This window comes from Charadrius vociferus, unplaced genomic scaffold, assembly GCF_000708025.1.
Source record: "Charadrius vociferus isolate BGI_N301 unplaced genomic scaffold, ASM70802v2 scaffold128, whole genome shotgun sequence".
NCBI classification, from domain to species: domain Eukaryota; kingdom Metazoa; phylum Chordata; class Aves; order Charadriiformes; family Charadriidae; genus Charadrius; species Charadrius vociferus.
This window is the reverse complement of record NW_009649443.1, coordinates 142,192-155,486: the sequence shown is the minus strand read 5'-3', so window position 1 is coordinate 155,486 and position 13,295 is coordinate 142,192. Positions and strand designations below refer to the sequence as shown.

Genomic DNA, 13,295 nt, shown 5'->3' with positions numbered 1-13,295 from the left:
GGGGCTGCTTCGCGCCGTGCTGGCAGTGGGTGAGGCTGGCTGGGAGAGGGACTTGGCGGGGCGGGACACGGCAGACCCCACCCCGGTTTGGGGCCGCTCCGCGACTGACGCGGAGGTAGGGAGGGCCTCGCCTGGCCCCCTTTGAGATGGCGGTGCTAGGAGCCCTCGCCTGGCCCGCTCTGAGCTGCGGAGGGGCTCGTCTTTCCGCCCTGAGTGTGGGAGATGCCTTTTGAGGTGTGGGGAGCCCCTGGTTTGTTCCCCCTCTGAGGTGAAGCTGTGTCTTCTACCCAGGCTGCTGCCAGGGGAACTCTGTTGAGAGGAAGATCTACATCCCCCTGAACAAAACGGCACCGTGCGTTCGCCTCCTGAACGCCACCCACCAGATCGGCTGCCAGTGTGAGTACAGCTGTTGCCTACATCAGTATTGCCCTTGTTCTCAGCGCTGTTTGCCCTTCTCCAATCCTGTGCCAGTAATGCTCAATATGCTGACCTGTTTTTGCTAATTTGAGGGGTGAAGACTTTAGAGAGACTGTGTTCCTGCAGACCTCAAAAATCCCTGCCATGGTAGAGAGCAGCATTTTGAGCTTGTGCAGTCAGTGCACACACAGGACAAAGTGAAGCCCCAGCTTGGTACAGGGCGAAGCTGTGAGTGTTGCAGAATGCGTTGAGGTTAACAAGGTACGAGAGAGAGGGAGCGGGGAGCAAAGAAGTGGGCAGGTGATGTTGGAAGGGAGCAGAGGGTTTGGTTGAGCTGTTTGTGCAGCGCTTGTTAATTTTGTAAGATTTTTTGCTATATTGAAATGAGAGAGGCAGGACTGCATGAGTGTTTAAATTAGACGATAGGTAAGGGAACCCCACTCAAGCAGTATTCCAGGCTGAAGTCAGTGTGAGTCAGTGTTTTGCTGGTTTCCAATTCAGTTTTGCTTCCACAGTGAGCCACGCCCTGCAGCGGAGGTTGTCAGCTGCCACTACAGGGCAGCACAGATGCGTTTGGTCTGTTAGATAACTGAGGGTACAAGGTTCTCTGACTCCTCTTCTACCCTCTGTGTGAGCCTAGCCTTCAGGCAGACAGCCCCATGCAGTCCTGCCTTCCCAGTCACAGGCAGTTTCCAACAATGACACCAGTTACTAACTGTGAGGGTTGTGCTTGTTTTTATCAGTAGCTTCTTATGAAAGTGCTTTGTCTGTTGCCCGTTTTCTTTGGGACGAGGTGAAATGCCAAGCAGCTGACCCGCTTTATTGCTAATCCCCTTTGTTGTCACAATCTTTTGCCCCTTGTGCTCCTCCAGGCCTCGTGCTGAGCTGTCTTTCAGCTCCCAGTTTCTGAATGTGCAATCTTTACTCTTAAAGCACTGAACTGCTTCTTCGACTGTAGTCCTTGAGGCAGGTCATGGCTCCTCCGAGTGCAGTTCTGTCTCAGGGCCTGTTTCCTTCCTTATCCTCTTCAGTCACAGACTCGTAGCACTAAGTTAGCTGAAGGTCTTTAAGTGCTTTGATGTGATTAAACTAAAGATGCTTTCAAAGCATAAGTGCTTATTTCCTAATCTATGCCATTCAGCTTTTTTCTTTCCCTCCTAAAAGCCACAGTTCCTTTTTCTGTCCTGCTCTTAGCTAAGTGGTGCCACTTCACCAAGTCGCTTCCTCCAGCTCTCTAATCCCATGAGCTGTTCTTCCGTAAAGCCCTCAGTAACTTACCACCCTGCTGTTCCGGGGTGGTTTGGGAGCGAGAATGAAGTAAATCACTGTGAAACATGAAGGGCACACTCTCTCCCCACAGCTTCCATCAGCGGAGACACGGGGGTGATCCACGTGGTTGAGAAGGAGGAGGACCTGAACTGGGTGCTTGCTGATGGCCCACACCCACCCTACATGATTCTGCTGGATGGGAACCTCTTCAACAGGTCAGTCATCATCAGTTGTTGTCTTCCCAGGGCGACTGGAGCCCAGAAGACCAATATGAGTCCCTAATCTGGTGATGAAAATGTCGTTTTTCAAGTGACAGGTGGCAGAATCAGCCCTGGCTGCACTGAAGTATAGCGAGGTTGAAACATTTGTGGGTTTACTGTGGTTTAGTGCTTGGTTTTATTTCTTCTTAAGTGGGCTGTTTTGCTGTTAGAAGAGCTCTGCTGTCTGTAAATTCTCATGCCATGTTCACTACTGTAGCAGTTATTAATGTTCATTAAGCAACACCATTAAGATTGGTCACATCTCTTTCTGGGAAGAGCAGGGAGGAAGTGGCTGAAACTTTCTGCTTGTTGCTGTATGCATAATCTTACACAGTTCTGAGAAGAAAATAGGACACGGTTATTTCCATCAAAAGCGTCATCACATGCTCAACTGTAATACATCAGCATTAGCATGTCTTGGATTGTAACTCTTCATTAATGAATTCAAAATTTCACTCGTATTTTTCCTCTTCCAGGAAGGTGATGCTGCAGCTGAAGGGAACCTCACGAGTGTCAGGCCTTGCTGTGGCCATTGCCAAACCTAGTCCTCCCCAGGGATTCTCTCCTGGTTTGAAGTGCCCCAATGATGGGTTTGGTAAGGAAATGTTAAGTCTTTACCTTTGTTAGGAGGAACAGAAATGGTGCCTTTACATTGTTCAGTCCCAACAAGAAGTGCAAAGGGTAGCTGAAATTGCTGTTACGCTTTTAATGTCAAAATGGTGTTTAAGATAACAGGCTCAAAATGTTCTTTCAAAGTGGTTGATCTGAGCTGGAATCTCATTGTTTCCCAACAAGGGCTGGGACAGGTGCTTGGAAGAAGGCTGTTAGATAAACTGACTAAACCAGCATTAACTCATTGAAGTGTTAAACCTGACCAAGGGTTGTTGTAACTTCTTTTTTTTTTTTAAACACATGAAACTTGTACTTTGTCCACACATGATCATTAAAGTGTCTTGTGTTTGCATAGATTGAGTGGAGCGTGTGTTAACCTCTCTGTCTGGGCCAGTCGCTACATTTTAAAATTATATTCTGCCTCCCTGAATTCCCCTGGTGGTTTTGCTTAGGTTTTCATTTCACTATTTTTTCATGGAGCAAATTTACTGTAGTGCGCTTTGAGGGCAGAAATTACTACACCTTCTGTAGTTTGCACAAAGCTTTAAGCTGTGAAGGATGCTGTGCATGCTCGTGAGAGGAGTGTGCTGGCATTTGTCATGTCTCTGCCTTCGTGCTGTTTGCACAGTATCTAGGTGTTAAAATGATGGGCACATTACGGATGCCTTAGGGGTACTTCCAGCACATGATGAGCTCAGAAAACGCGGGTTTGTATGTTCCTCCTTTTGAAGTATAATGTTTCTCTGTGTGCCTCCTCCGCTCTCTCAGCATGTGATAAATGCTCACTGCGTGCTCGTGCCAGCCTCCTGGCATGGAATGGCTTTGAGCGTGCATGTTTCTCGTTCTCTCTGCGTGGCACGCTGCTCTGCCTCTGCCACTCTGCCGCATGCAGTGACCAGCTTCATCTCTCCAAGCTTTTGTCAGCTGGTTCCTCAGCCCGTAATGGTGCTCATTCTGCATTTGCTGCTATTTTCTCAGCAGGCCCTACCTCTCCTGCAGTCTGTTATTCTCTTGCAGGCTCAGATTTACCCATTTTTTTTCTGTTTCCAGGTGTCTATTCCAAAGATTATGGCCCTCAGTTTGCACACTGCAATAAGACTGTGTGGAATCCTGTGGGGAGTGGGCTTTCATATGAAGATTTTGACTTCCCTATTTTTCTCCTTGAAGATGCCAATGAGACTCAAGTTATAAAGCAGGTACTGCACTTTCTCAACAAGTGGGAGATGGGAACTGCTACACGGTTCAGGAAAGGGGGCAGTTTTGTTTTCTCTGAGCTTGGATGTTGAAATCTACATTAAATATGTGTGGTACAATTTTATATGCGGTACAAAGTGCTGTTACTGAAAGGCTAAGTTTTGTAATGATTTTTATTTCCATCCAGTGTTATCAAGACCATAATGTCCCTCATGATGGATCTGTCCCCGAGTACCCTCTCTGTGCCATGCAGCTTTTTTCCCACATGCACGCTGTCACCAGCACGGTTACCTGCATGAGACGCAGCTCCCTCCAAAGCACCTTCAGCATTAATCCAGGTGAGCAGATTCCTCTTTCCTTGTCATGGCGTGGGCTAAGGCTGGTAGTAAAAATCCCAGTGGAACAGAGTTGTGCAAAAGAGAGAAAATTTTAGAGTTTCCCTAAAGTCTTGCTTGTCAACTGAGCCTTTTCAAAATAAACTATTCAAGCGGTAAGGAATTTTGGGCTATGTTTGTCATCGGTTTAGAAAATAATATGTAGAATTGATGCTGGCTGAGAAAGGTACTTAATATCTGCTACATAACCTGCTCCGAGATTACTGCTCCATTAGACTGTGTGTACAAGAATTGAAATTCTGGTCCCAGTGAATGTTTTGCCAGGGACTTTCTCGGGGCCAGGACTTCACCTCTGCTGAGCAGAAGTTTGCTCCTCTGCTAGAGCTACTGATGAGCTACAGCTGAACAAAAAGCTCATTTCTCACTTCTCACTGCTGTAGTCTCAACTCAAGCAATGTTTTTTCTACTTCGTAGAGATTGTATGTGATCCTCTTCTTGATTACAATGTGTGGAGCACCTTGCAGCCCATCAATTCCTCCGGAAAAGTCGATCCTGAGAAAGAAGTTATTATTGTTGCTACACGAGTAGGTACCCCTTAATCCTCTTTTGTAGAGCATGGACTGGAAGGATTCTGGAAAGATGTGGACTTTGAGTCTCTAGGGAATATACTTCTCTTACATATTTTCATTTCTTTCCATGTTCCAAACCTTTTAGATGTGACTGGCTATTGTGTTTCTGCAAGGGTGAGCCTTTTAGTTGGTGGGTTTACCTATTATTTCAGTATAAGGATATCTGCATTTTGTTTCTTTCTGTCTTGTTGTATGAGACTTTTTTGAGCATTTTCTTCACTGATGGAATCGGACAAATAGAAACAGCTAGCGTGTCTGTTATGCTTTCCTAAGATATTTCACATCCTTAAAATGCATTACAGAGAAGGAGACAGCGTAGTTGGCTCATCTGTACTTTCTGGGAGGAAGAGGCTGAATCACATGGAGATTTTGTTGTGTGTCAAGCAGTGAGTCAGTGTCAGAGCTGAGGAAGAAGTTCCCTTCCCCTTCTACCAGTCTGGTTTACAGTCACATTACACCCTCCAGGGATTCAAGTTCAAAACTCCGTTTTGCCACGATCTCAGAGCCTCGTGCTGAACAGTGATGCTAGCACTAAAATTGTGACATACTTGATAATCTCCGTTTTCAGGTCAGGGCTGAGGGGTGGTGGCAGCACTCCAAGGCCTCAGGACTATCACAGCAACGCAGTTGGCATTTTAAGTTTTATTAGGCAGGGTGCTTTAGTTCTTCCCTTCGCAGTAGGATGAGTGTGTTAGGAGGGGAGGTGATACACTTGCTTTCCTGTTACAATATTCCTCTGTCTATGTGCACATTTCTTACACCTGTTCATGCTTGCAGATTGACAGCCATTCCTTCTTCTGGAACATTGCACCTGGGGCAGAGAGTGCTGTCTCTTCTTTTGTGACCCACTTGGCCGCTGCTGAAGCCCTTCATAAAGCATCAGATATTCATTTGCTGCAAAGGAATATCATGTTCACCTTCTTCCAAGGGGTAAGAGCAGTGGCGTCGGTCCACCACTTGGCTTGTTCAAAGATAGCAAATCAGCCCTTGGCTCCCTGCAAATGAACTTTTTCCCTACTCTTTGTGCAGAGTCATTTGTCTGCATCCCCACACTACTGTGGTTCTCTCTGCTCCCCCAGTGAGAACAGGATCTTAATTGCACTGGGATAACAACAGCAGATGGAGCTTCCACTGGCGCAACCCATATTCTGCCCCACAGTTCATTCAGGATGAATGACTCAAACGTTGCTTTCCCTCCTGTCTCCTCCCAGTGTGCTTGTCTGTATGTCTGTTCTCTGCCTCACCCCGTTCAGGATGAACTGCAATGGCCAGGCTTTAAATTCTGAAATGAAGCCCAGAAAGGCTAGATTAAAAATATATGTGTTGACAGCAGCGAAATGTAGCTCATTTCTGAGAGCCCAGCACTGGAGTTGGCAGCTGTGGAAAAGCAGAACAAGCCTGTGGAGGAGGGACTGATGGCCAACAGCTGATGTTCCCCTCAAGGCATCTATGCTGATGGCTTCTTTTGTGCTGTTTTGTGAAACTGGCTCCCACAGCCCCATGCTGTGGCCATGTGATTCCCTTCGTTCACCCTCCTCAGCACATACATCCCTAGTCAGAATTTCCCTGGGGGAGACAGGCGTACAGCGCTATGGAGCGGACATTCTCTGTTGTGCTCCAAGGATGGAGAAGGAATTATAAGACTTGGCTGTAAATTAGTCAAGGGGGGAGATCTAGTGGCTGGCTGACTTCACTGCCCTTCTTTGTAGTGGGGATTCTCTTCTTAGGGGCACCTCTTCTTCCCCAGGCAATGCTCAGCTTCTCGCAGCTCCCTTAACAAACTCGTTTCTGTCATGTAACCTTCCCTCCCATTTTTCCAGGGAAACAGACATCCCACCTTTCAGGAAAGCTTCACGTGTTTTATTCCTGGAATGGAGAATTGCCCTTTTCCCTGACTTGCTGTCCTCCTTACAAAAAAAACAAGGAGGATGACTTATGCAAGCCTAAAGGCTGTATTGATGCCTCTCTGCTCTTCGTCACAGTAACAGTATCTTGCTAGATCTCAGTGCTCACTTAAGTCTTGCTTTGCCTCTGTGCCTTTCTTGCTTGTGGAATTCGATAGCTGTCCCCTGGGGTTTTTTTGCTCTTTGCCTTCCTTTTTGCCCTTTGCTCCATCCCTTCCTACCGTACCTTTGTTTTTGGAACCAGGCACAATGTAAAGTTTACTTTGGTCTTTTGGTGCGTGCCAGGCTATGCTCACCTTCAGAAATCCTTTGTGCAGTAGTTGGCCCTCGAACTCTTGGGTTTGGTCCACCTCAGCCTCTCAAATATTGCTGTTAGTTGTGCCCCGCAGCTATCCTATGTGATTTATGTTCGATTTTTCTTTTTTTTTTTTTTTTTTTTCTGTTGCAGGAGACCTTTGATTACATTGGCAGCTCGCGAATGGTGTATGATATGGAAAAAGACAAGTTTCCTCTCCGCTTGGACAACATTCATTCATTTGTGGAGTTGAATCAGGTGTGGGATAAGTTAGGGGACCTTTTTATTCCCTGTTTCTCTCTGATGATTTAGCTGTGGTTTTCCCAGCCAGCCTTTCACTGGGTTTGATTATTCCCTGGACTGGACTTCCCTGCTCTGCAAGACTCAGTGATGTCCAATCATGTGCTTTATGGTGGCTTTTTTTTCTTGAAGGTGGCTCTGAGGAATGACTCAATTCTATGGATGCATACAGACCCCGTCTCTCGGATGAACGAATCTGTTGAAGTGCAGGTAATAGAAAGCAATCTGTAGTCATTCGTCTTACCAAAATGCTGTGGAATCTTCAGCACACTGCAGATGATCAGGATGTTAACCTTTCCAGAGAAATTACACATCCAAAAGAACATCAGAAGAGTGCCGTTTTCTCTTCTTTCAGGTTAGAAACTTGCTAGATATTCTGAGTAGTAGCAGCATGGGAGCAAACGTGACTTTGCAGGAAGCTGGATATTCGCAGCCTCTTCCCCCATCTTCCTTCCAGCGCTTCCTTCGGGCCCGGCACATCCCTGGAGTGGTCCTAACTGACCACAAGACTGCCTTCCAGAACAGGTACTTACTTCTCCGGGGTCAACGGGCAGAGGCTGGCACACGGCCGAAGGGAGCGGAGCCAGCAGAGGGCATCTGAGCTCCTGCGACGCCTCTGCCAGGGGGCTGCTGCCTAACATACATGTAGAGTGGCAGTCCAGGGGGAGCAGAGGAAGCAGGCATGTGCCATGTTAATTGAACAAGCGCAACATAATTATTCTGACAACCGAAAGAAATCTAGTTTTGTACAGAAAATGTTCCCCACAGCTGGCTAGAAGCCAGAGGTGAGCAAACGGCAACTGAGCGTGCCTAAGCCTCATCTGTTCTTCCAGAAGCTAGCTGCCTTTTTTTTTTTTTTGCCTTTTTTTTTTAATATAGGTTTCTATTTGTGATGGCAGAAAGCCCCAGGCATTGGATAGGGCACTTTCATTCACCCCACATGACCCTACTATAGTGTGTTCCTTGGGGATCCCCTGCTCCTCTTCAACTTCAAAAGTGGAAATGTGGGATAGAGGACAGACATATGCCTGTATTCCCTCTTTTTTATCCTCCTCTGCTGTTTCTGAGAATCTCTGTGGCAATCAAGGGGAAGTAGCTTCCCTTTCACTCTTACATCTGCACTGCTCTAAAGGGGTAAGAAGAGCTGGGGTGGAAGAAAGCACAGCTCGCTGCTGTGTGACCCATCTTTAGACTTGGGGGGTCAGTTCCAGGTTGGGTGGGAACATCAGGCGCACAAACTGTGCAGTGGGCTTTCAGCCCGGTTCAGCTGCGTGTGCTGCAGATGCCTTGGTGTAAATCTCTCATAGGCTTCACTCAGAATTCCTCGCCACCTTCAAGATAAGACATTAATAAAATCCGCTGGCACGACTTGCATCAAAAGCCCTCTTCCCAGGAGACCTTCTGCATGGGTTGTCCTTGCCTCAGTTTCTCTACTCATTTAATAGATTGGGCTGTCGCCCACCTGAAAGCTAATCACAGCTTGTAAATTGCTTGGAGATCCTCAGATGGGAGAAGCTGTGGAAGGGCCAAGTTAATTATAAAGCCTCATTAAATGGTTTAAGGAGCGTGTGGCAGGGCAGTGCTTTGGCAGGGCTGTATCTCTGCTCCCAGGAGACTGCTCCCACTGTTTGCTTTAGGCACACTCTGAATTGAATTCCATGCCCTGTGGTTTCTTTCTGCCCCTCCCAAACCTCTGTTTGCCTCCTTCTTTTCAGATACTACCAGAGCCTGTACGACACTCCAGAGAACATCCGGATGCAATACCCCGAGGGCCTTAGCCCTGAGGAGACGTTGGAATATGTCACAGACACAGCCAAGGTTCCGACTTTGCATTTTCTTTAGCTGCTGTATCTGGGGTGGATGGGGCTTTGGGCAGGGGCAGATAGAAGCAGGGTCATGGAGAGAGGGGGAAAGCTGTTTCCAAAAAGGGCAGAGAGAAGGTGGGAGCACTTTGTACAGTGACAAAGGCGATAGGCGCTCAAATGCTAGCAACGATGGAAGCGTTTTGATGGATGGATAGATTCTGGCTTGCTCTCCTTGCTTGTTTTGCTGGATCTGCCTATCTTGATTAACACAGAGCGCTCTTCCTTTGCAGTCCCTGGCAGAAGTTGCCACAGTGGTCGCCCGTGCTCTCTACCGGCTTGCAGGGGGAGCCAACAACACCTCTGCTATTCAGGCAGATCCAAAAACGGTACGAGCAGATGGAATTGAGTCCCTGGCATCTCTGATGAGCCCTCACGTACTTCCCTTCTGTCTCTGTTTATATGTGTTTACACAGCATGCTGTCCTGTCTGTCTCTGTGAGGGCTTTGCTTCCTCCCCCCTTCTCCCTTTCCCCACCACAGCTGAATGAAAAACCTTTCACCCTTCTCTAGTTCCTTGCCTCTAATGCCAGAGCTAATGCCAGAGTAGACATTAAGCTTCACGAGCCCTCTATAAAACAGAGCTCCTTTTATTCTTGTTCCACAAAGCAGAAGAGGAAGCTGAGGTGAAATGGCAATGTGTGACACAGGGATCAGCTAAGGAGTCGGTGGAGCTGGAATCAAAGCCAATTTCCACAGCTCGGTCTTGAATTATGTACAGTTGTGACATATAGTCTCTCCTTTGCTGTGGTCTTGGCCCTTGTAGTGGGAAACATCTGTCAGCCAAACAATCTTGAGAGGTATAGCTGTTAAGATGCTGTTTTCTCTCCTCTTTGTATAAACCAATGCCCATCTCTTTCCAGGTCTCTCGAATGCTGTATGGATTTTTGATTAAAATGAACAATTCCTGGTTTCAGTCCATCATTAAACCAGACATAAAAGGAATTCTGGGTAAGAGCAACACAGGGAAGAAGAACACAGGGATGGGTTTGACCCCATATGTTACCTGGCAGCTTCTACAGTGCCATACTAACATTGTCTGCTTCTGGCCGTCTCCCCACCAATCTCACTTCTCTGGCTGTTCCAGGTGATGTTCCCCAACATTACGTCGCTGTTTCCAGCCCTGTGAACACTACCTACCTTGTACAGTATGTCCTGGCCAACCTCACGGGCGCTGTTGTTAATCTCACCAAGGAAGAGTGCCTGAACCCTGAAAAAACACCCAGCAGTGAGAAAGAAGTGAGTGTCCATTGCGGGGGGGGGATGATAGGTGAGGACAGATCTGCTGTCCAATTTGCTGGTTTCCACTTTTGAGGAAAGCTGGTTAGGAATGCTTCCTATTGCTCGTAATAACACATGGGAGAACTGGGAAACTCCTCCAACAAGGAGGCATCTTAATGCTCGAGGGCAGGGGAGGAGTGGGTAAGAGGATCCCTTTACGGGGAGAACAGGCAGTAAAGTCCCTCTCTCTCCCCAGGTACATGGGTGAGGTTCCAGAAAAAGGGGATAGTCTGGTTATTTGCTAACGGCTATTTGCTGTCTCTTACTCTCCCGTTTTCTTTGCAGATGTATGAATATGCCTGGGTGCAGGGTTCTCTGGACCCGAACTCAACATCACGAGTCCCCTACTGTGTACGGTCAACTGTTCACCTCAGCAAAGCACTCTCTCCTGCCTTTGAGCTGAGGCAATGGGGGTCTACGGAGTATTCCACGTGGACAGAGAGTCGGTGGAAAGAGATCCGTGCCCGAATATTTCTGGTAGCCAGCAGGGAGCTAGAGGTGAGTTTGTACCTGTCTGAAAAAGAAAGTAGAGGAAAAAAAAAAAAATGTGTCTAGCTTTGAATAACATCTCCTGAGAGCTGGAGAAACAGTTCAGAGTTTACAAGATCTTGTACTATCATCCTGTGTGAGCTCCCCTGTAGGAACAGCCAGGTTTTGACCCTTGAAAATGAGGTAACCAAGGATGGTGCATCACTGGTGATAACTCTTCCACCTCCAGCCATTTGTGGGTTAATAATGTAGTGGCTGAGGCTGAGACAGTGCAGAATAATCAAGAGTCCCATGAGCAGGCTGAGCTCTGTGAATAAAAGACAGAAGTGACAGGAGTCTTAACCCCTTCCCCAAGCACAGGAAGCTGAAGCCAGTGAATCTGGCTGTGAAGGTGTTTCACCTGATGTTGCAACCCAAATCTTCCCTTCCTGCTGTTCAAATTCCCCTCTTGGCAGTGCAAAGATAACTTTTGCACAAACCTTGGCAAACAAAAGCTGCTTTTGGTTTGGTGTCTCTGATTCTAAGCAGCCCTTAGCTGGGTGTGATGTGCCTTTAGTGCCAGCAGAGTAAGGGTTAAAGCGTACAGTCACTTTGGGACTCTGTGCCTGTCTCGATACCCTCTGGTTGGCTGTTAGTGATGTCATACCCCATCAGGTCAGGACAGACTTGGGAGTACACAGTGCTGTCGTCATTATGTGCTAGCGCTAAGCCACCCAAAGGCTCTGCAAGCCCAGGCAATCCGTGCATCTCTTGGATGCTTATTTGAAATCTGAGCAATTTATTTGTGTGGCACTGGGCCTTTTTAACACTCTCGGGCAAGCACAGTGCCCTGCCCATGTCTCTCAGCGCGTTACATCCCTGGAGATGCACAGTTTGAGCCCAGCCAGCCCTTAAGTGTTGACCTGATAGAAAATGTACCGAGAGTAGTAGCAGTGCACAAGTGTCTGGCCACTGCATGGGGACTGTTCTGAGATATCCAGGGGAGACTGGGAGCGACAGTCCTACCAAGGAGAAAGGTTGAGAGGAAGGAATCTAGCAAGGCCTTAGACTGGTCTGGCACTTAGGCTTCAGGAAAAGCACTGAGCAGGAGGTAATCTCAGTTATGCAAAGCTATTGACAGATGTTGATTCTGCCAGCGACTGTGCTTGTTGAAGGTATATTTAGTTCTTTGCTGCAGGAGATGACAGTTCATGCAGGAGTAGCCAACATGTTATATTAAATGCTTGCTAAAAATCTTTGCAAAGTACGTGCAACTCCAAAACGTGGTATGTTCTTTATCCATGATATTACTTTCTTACCTTTACATTTGTTTGTGTGCACTTTTGATAACTACAGTGAAAGCTGACCTGATCCTGTCTGGCAGTTGCTTTTGTCAAAGTCTTTGAGGTCGTCAGAATATCTTTTTATTTCGATATACACAGTGCCTCAGTAGTGAGCTGGTCTCTGCAGCTTCGATACAAATTCTAAGAGGTGCTGCAGGTCTGTGTTTGTAACAACAATGCTAAGTGTTTCTCATCCCTTCCCAGATAATCACTTTGGTTGTGGGCATTGCCATTCTGATCTTCTCTCTCCTCGCCACGTATTTTATCAACGCCAAAGCAGATGTACTTTTTAGCATCCCACGGGACCCTGGGGCTGTGGCTTACTGAAGATGCTATCGGGCTTGAGAAGTCTTAGCCCTTGGATTACAATTGTCAAAGATAAAACTACACTGGAATGCCCCTCTCTCTGGATAGGGACGTAAATGGTTCTCTCCAGAGCTTCCATGCTTGGGTTCTGGAGACTGAGCCCTAAAACATAAGAGACTTTCCCAGAAAACCGTGCCGACCAAGCCCTAAAGAAACTGTGACTGAGAAGTTCCCAAAGCCTTTCTTTTTAATTTGTCTGTACTTCTGAGCAACTTAAGAGGATTGGTCCTGAATGCCACTGAGACAACAGTGTGATGGATGTGTTCCCTAAATGAAGGCAAGGGTGAAAAGGGTAAAGGGATTTTCTCTGGGATGGATGTGGACCAGCAGATTTCCATGGTGTCTGACAGTACAGGTTGCCTGTTTATGTCCAACAGTTGCTGTGAATCTGTGTATACTACAATGCAGGGAGGGCAAGGTGTGTTTAACAGATGATTAGATTTAAAATGTCTTTTTTTTTTAATGGTGCAATATTTTCTGGGGTTTGTGTATATATATATATATAAAATAGTTCTGTTTAATTAAAAAAAAATCTCCACTCACAAATTAACCCGTTGCCTGTTTTGTCTTAGTTGCTGCCAAAAGGACCGAAACCACTGCGTGTTGCAATATGTTTTGGTCTCGGGAGAAACGGAATTTGTCTTGATTTGTTTTTTTTACTCTCATTGATACTTTGAATTCTTTCTAAAGCTGGACAAAAGAAAGACATTGTGCCCTCAGACAGGACAGGGAATTAACTCACTCTTGTTTAGACTGTAAGC

At 46.9% G+C, this 13,295-nt stretch overlaps 1 protein-coding gene across 1 annotated transcript; it reads left to right on the top strand.

Moving 5' to 3' along the window:
- Positions 1–146: 146 nt before the first annotated feature.
- NCSTN (nicastrin) lies at positions 147–13,080 on the top strand. The gene is made up of 17 exons (XM_009889526.1): positions 147–213; positions 292–396; positions 1,778–1,901; positions 2,423–2,541; positions 3,609–3,754; positions 3,940–4,090; positions 4,562–4,671; positions 5,494–5,646; positions 7,069–7,173; positions 7,348–7,425; positions 7,571–7,740; positions 8,931–9,033; positions 9,311–9,406; positions 9,940–10,027; positions 10,164–10,315; positions 10,643–10,855; positions 12,373–13,080. The coding sequence occupies exons 1-17, from the start codon at positions 147–149 to the stop codon at positions 12,493–12,495; spliced, it is 2,103 nt and encodes a 700-aa protein (XP_009887828.1). The 3' UTR covers positions 12,496–13,080.
- The last annotated feature ends 215 nt before the right edge of the window (positions 13,081–13,295 follow it).